At 52.1% G+C, this 5,000-nt stretch overlaps 1 protein-coding gene across 3 annotated transcripts in view; it reads right to left on the bottom strand.

Annotated features, from left to right (window-relative positions):
• Positions 1-5,000, bottom strand: part of tcf4 (transcription factor 4) — a gene marked incomplete at both ends in the record, with an annotated part of 150,076 nt that overhangs the window by 18,931 nt on the left and 126,145 nt on the right. For all 3 annotated transcript variants that reach the window (XM_084442717.1, XM_084442719.1, XM_084442718.1), the window contains 4 exons: positions 325-528; positions 628-707; positions 3,981-4,059; positions 4,246-4,313. In XM_084442717.1, the coding sequence (XP_084298843.1) occupies positions 325-528; positions 628-707; positions 3,981-4,059; positions 4,246-4,313 (431 nt within the window). The remainder of the gene's footprint in view (positions 1-324; positions 529-627; positions 708-3,980; positions 4,060-4,245; positions 4,314-5,000) is intronic.

Here is a 5,000-nt window from a genome sequence, read left to right as displayed (position 1 = left end):
TAGACCTCCTCACAGACTAGGGCCCTGGCAGACCCCCTCACAGACTAGGCCCTGGTAGACCTCCTCAGACTAGGGCCCTGGTAGACCCCCTCACAGACCAGGGCCCTGGTAGACCCCCTCACAGACCAGGGCCCTAGTAGACCCCCTCACAGACCAGGGCCCTGGTCGACCCCCTCACAAGCCCGGGGCCCTGCTGACCCTCCCCTCCCAGGGTGCGTGAGAGGGTTAGGGTGTGAGGTGAGAGGTTGAGAACTGCTGGTCTCGACCACGATCAAGTTATGGGATGAGGGTGAGAGCGGACGAGAGCGGACGAGGTCCTCTTACCATGATCGAGTGCCGGTTGGCGGACAGCAGCCCCGTGCCGTATCCGGAGCCCATGCCGCCCATGGCGCCGTTGTGCGCGGGCCCGATCAGGCTGTGCATGTCCCCGTGGCCCCCGGGGACTCCCGTGGAGGGCCCCACGGCGTGGCTCCGCAGAACGTGGATGGCGTCGTCCAGCCGCTCCAGACGGTCCTCGATGCGACTCTGCTGCAGGGCGGGAAGGGGTCAGGGGTCAGAGGTCAGACGTGTGTGTGTGTGTGTGTGTGTGTGTGTGTGTGTGTGTGTGTGTGTGTGTGTGTGACTTACCAGAGAGTGGAGAGGAGCTTCGTAGTTGGGTGAGGACGGTCCTTGTCCTCCATTCCGGGACCACACAGCAGAACTGGCAGCTAGGAGAGGAGACAAGGAGGTGAGGAGAGAGGAAGCACAGGGGCGAGGATGTAATGTAGGTTACGTAATATCTGTCTGTATGTCTACATGTACAGCATGTCTACTTGCCTGTCTGTCTGTCTACCTGTCTGTCTGCCTGTCCCTGTGGCCTGTCTACCTGTCTGTCTGCCTGTCCCTGTGGCCTGTCTACCTGTGGCCTGTCTACCTGTCTATCTGCCTGTCCCTGTGGCCTGTCTACCTGTCTATCTGCATGTCCCTGTGGCCTGTCTACCTGTCTATCTGCATGTCCCTCTGACCTGTCTACCTGTCTATCTGCATGTCCCTGTGGCCTGTCTACCTGTCTATCTGCATGTCCCTCTGAACTGTCTACCTGTCTATCTGCATGTCCCTATGGCCTGTCTATCTGCCTGTCCCTGTGGCCTGTCTACCCGTCTGTCTGCCTGTCCCTTTGGCCTGTCTTCCTGTCTATCTGCATGTCCCTGTGGCCTGTCTACCTGTCTATCTGCATGTCCCTCTGGCCTGTCTACAGTACCTGTCTATCTGCATGTCCCTATGGCCTGTCTCTCTGCCTGTCCCTGTGGCCTGTCTACCCATCTGTCTGACTGTCCCTTTGGCCTGTCTATCTGTCTATCTGCATGTCCCTGTGGCCTGTCTACCCATCTGTCTGCATGTCCCTGTGGCCTGTCTACCTGTCTATCTGCATGTCCCTGTGGTCTGCCTGTCGATGTGTCTGTTTCTGGTTAGGGAGGGGCTAGGAGGGTAAATGTGGTTTCCCAAATCCTGGCTCTACGCTGTAATGCTTTGTGACAGCTAGACAGATATCTACCAGTCAGGGTGAATCCCATTACACACACACACACACACATGCACACACACACGTACGTATGCATACACACAGGTCTGTCTCCTGCACAGTCTCTGAAACATCAACTGTACACACACACACACACACACACACACACACACACACACACACACACAAACACATTCACGAACAAATGGTGCTACATGATGGTATTTGTATTCTAGTACGAGTACTACTACTACTACTGCCGCTGCTACTACTACTACTACTACTACTACTACTACTACTACTACTACTACTACTACTACTACTACAACTACAACTACTACTACTACTACAACTACTAGCCCAAACCCTACTGTACTACTACTACTACTACTACTACTACTACTACTACTACTACTACTACTACTACTACTACAACTACTACTATTACTACTACTACTACTTCTACTACTACTACTACTACTACAACTACTACTACAACAACAACTACTACTACTACTGCTACAACAACAACTATTTAGTACTACCACTACCACCACTAGTACTTACTACTATTACTACTACAGTACTACTACTACTACTACTACAGTACTACTACTACTAATAATAATAATAATAATAATAATACCCCTACTACTACTACTACTACTACTACTACTACTACTACTATTACCACCACTACTACAACTGCTACTACTACTACTACTACTACTTCTACTTACTTACTACTTACTACTATAATCACTACTACTGCTGCTACTACAGACAGCCAATCAAGACCTTTGTGATGATTAGCCATGATGACCCATACAAGTCTGAGCTGAAACATACAGCCTCCAGGAAAACAGCAGGTAGGATTAACAATGTTGTGCTCCTCTTCAGAGGGCCGTAGTGGTTATAGGATATAATAGCATGGATAATGAGTGAGCCAGCGTTGCTCCTGTCTGAATCCTGCCTCTATATTAAAGATGTCTGTCCTCCCTTTCTGTTTTGTGTGGGTAATATCCCCGGCTTTAATGAGCCCAGGTCGTTAAGTGACTGGTAGAGTGCTGGCGAGGGGGAGGTAACCATCCAATAATATGAGGATGGGAGTATATACAATATATCTACTGGAACCCGAGCCGTAGCTGAGCGAGGAGGAACGCGGAGAGGGGGCCCGACGAGTCCCGGAGCAGGTACCAAACAAAGGCCTTTGATAGGCCGGATCCTGTGTGATGCTAATAACTCAGCCGTTTCCTCTTTTGTGTGCGAGCTCTCGAGGAGACGTGGGGTGTAACCTGACCGCCGCCGCCTCCACCAGCCACCGTTAAGAAAACGCGCCCCCTTCTGATGAATGGCCTCAGACAATCACAGAAGGCCGTGTTCAAGGCTCATCAGAACTATCACACCCTCTTGTCCGACCGCCGGCCAATCACGTTTCCCGATTATGCATATATGCTTATGACATCCTAATTAGCTTGTTTTTATTGTGCCGTTTTATGTTCCCTCCGAGTTTAGCGACCCATTCTCTCCTTTTTTATCACTATCAAAGCTAATTTCCATATGTTAATTAGCAAATAATTACCTACACACATTGATGTGCAAATAAACTCTCTACATGTATGTATTGTCGGCGACACATTATTAGGACCCCTTATTCAAACGTCCCCATTAAACATACATTTAAATGTCAATCTGCAGTTGTCAACTTTAATAAGCTTCATTTCTGTCATCTGCAAAGTGTAATAACTTTGGCAGAATAATACACATCGATTACGGCAGAATTTTCCCCGGTAACTTAACACGGTAGCTGTGTTTCATGGTGCATCGCGTCAACCACAGCACTGCTTGGAAATTATTTGCTAGAGTGCGTTTTGTAATTAATTTTGTAATTAACACAAAAAAAACAAAAACAATCAAACGCAGAATTTTACATGTCGATAACAAGAAACTTTTAACTTTTTCACTTTAAGGAGCGGGCTACATTTTCATGGTTGGCGTGAAAGCGCTGCGATTGGCCGAACCAAGGCGTTTGAGGTGTATTACTGCGGAGAGGGTCCCTAGCACGTTGGCTCCGTGTGTCAGTTACAAGCCCCCCGTTGTGTTTCAGGTCCCTCTTGGTAAAGAGATTCCATATCTCAATGAGGTCACCTGGTTAAATAAAGGCTTAAAAAAAAGGCCCCCGTTGCCACAGCGACAGGCTCGGCACGGCAGTCGGCGGCCATCTTGCGAGCGAACGGGCGGACCGGGCGCTCCTCCTGGGGCTGCTTACAGTAGCCCCCCCCCCCCCCCACGACACCCTGTAGAAAAGCCATTGTTGTTCTCTTTCATCCAAACTGTGACTGTGAGTGCTTCTAAACGCAGCCAGGTGTGACGGATTCGCCGAGGAGGAGGAGGAGGAGGAAGAGGAGGAGGAGGAGGAAGAGGAGGAGGAGTCCAGGCCGCGTAGGGAGAGGGAGGACGCGCGGCGAGCGGGGCGTACCTGTGAGGGACGGTGGCGAGCCCACGGGGGTCGAGGGGTTGGACGAGAAGCTGTTGTTCGTGTGGTCCGGGGAGTAGATCTGAAAGAACGACAAAACAGTGTTGAGTAACGACTACATCGCCTGAATCAGCCTGGAATGGAGTGTGAGTTGTTTATGAAACATTTAACGTGTGTGTGAGTGTGTGTGTGTGTGTGTGTGTGAGTGTGTGTGTGTGTGTGTGTGTGTGAGTGTGTGTGTGTGTGTGTGTGTTGTAGGTCTACTCACCGATGCGAGAGCCTTCCCCAGTGCATCTCCAGTCTGAGAGCTACTCGCTGCACTCTGTGACCGGTTAGCTACACACACACACACACACGCACACACACACATCCACACACACACACAGAAAAAGAGGTGGGATTCTGTAAATATGGATGATATAAATCTCACTAATTTTCCCTTATCCATCATCTGTCCCTCCATCCCCTGACCCCCCCCCCCCCCCCTCGGTCTCCCCCAGGCCCAGACCAGACCCCCCCCCCTCGGTCTCCCCCAGGCCCAGACCAGACTCCCCCCCCCCCTCGGTCTCCCCCAGGCCCAGACCAGACCCCCCCCCCCCCTCGGTCTCCCCCAGGCCCAGACCAGACCCCCCCCCCCCTCGGTCTCCCCCAGGCCCAGACCACCCCCCCCCCTCTGTCTCCCCCAGGCCCAGACCACCCCCCCCCCTCTGTCTCCCCCAGGCCCAGACCAGACCCACAGCCTGTCCGGACCCCAGCTGGTCCGGCCTGGGAGAACAGAACAGAACAGAACAGAACAGAACAGAACAGAACAGAACAGAACAGAACAGAACAGAACAGAACAGAACAGAACAGAACAGAACACACGTCTCAATCAGCGCACCAGGGGGACGGCGTGCTGAGAGACCGGAACAGACCGGAACAGACCGGAACAGGCCGGAACAGGCCGGAACAGACCAGAACAGGCCGGAACAGACCGGAACAGGCCGGAACTGGCCGGAACAGGCCAGAACTGGCCAGAACTGG

Source organism: Borostomias antarcticus (assembly GCF_949987555.1).
Source record: "Borostomias antarcticus genome assembly, chromosome: 8".
NCBI classification, from domain to species: domain Eukaryota; kingdom Metazoa; phylum Chordata; class Actinopteri; order Stomiiformes; family Stomiidae; genus Borostomias; species Borostomias antarcticus.
This window is presented reverse-complemented; position numbering and strand designations above follow the sequence as displayed.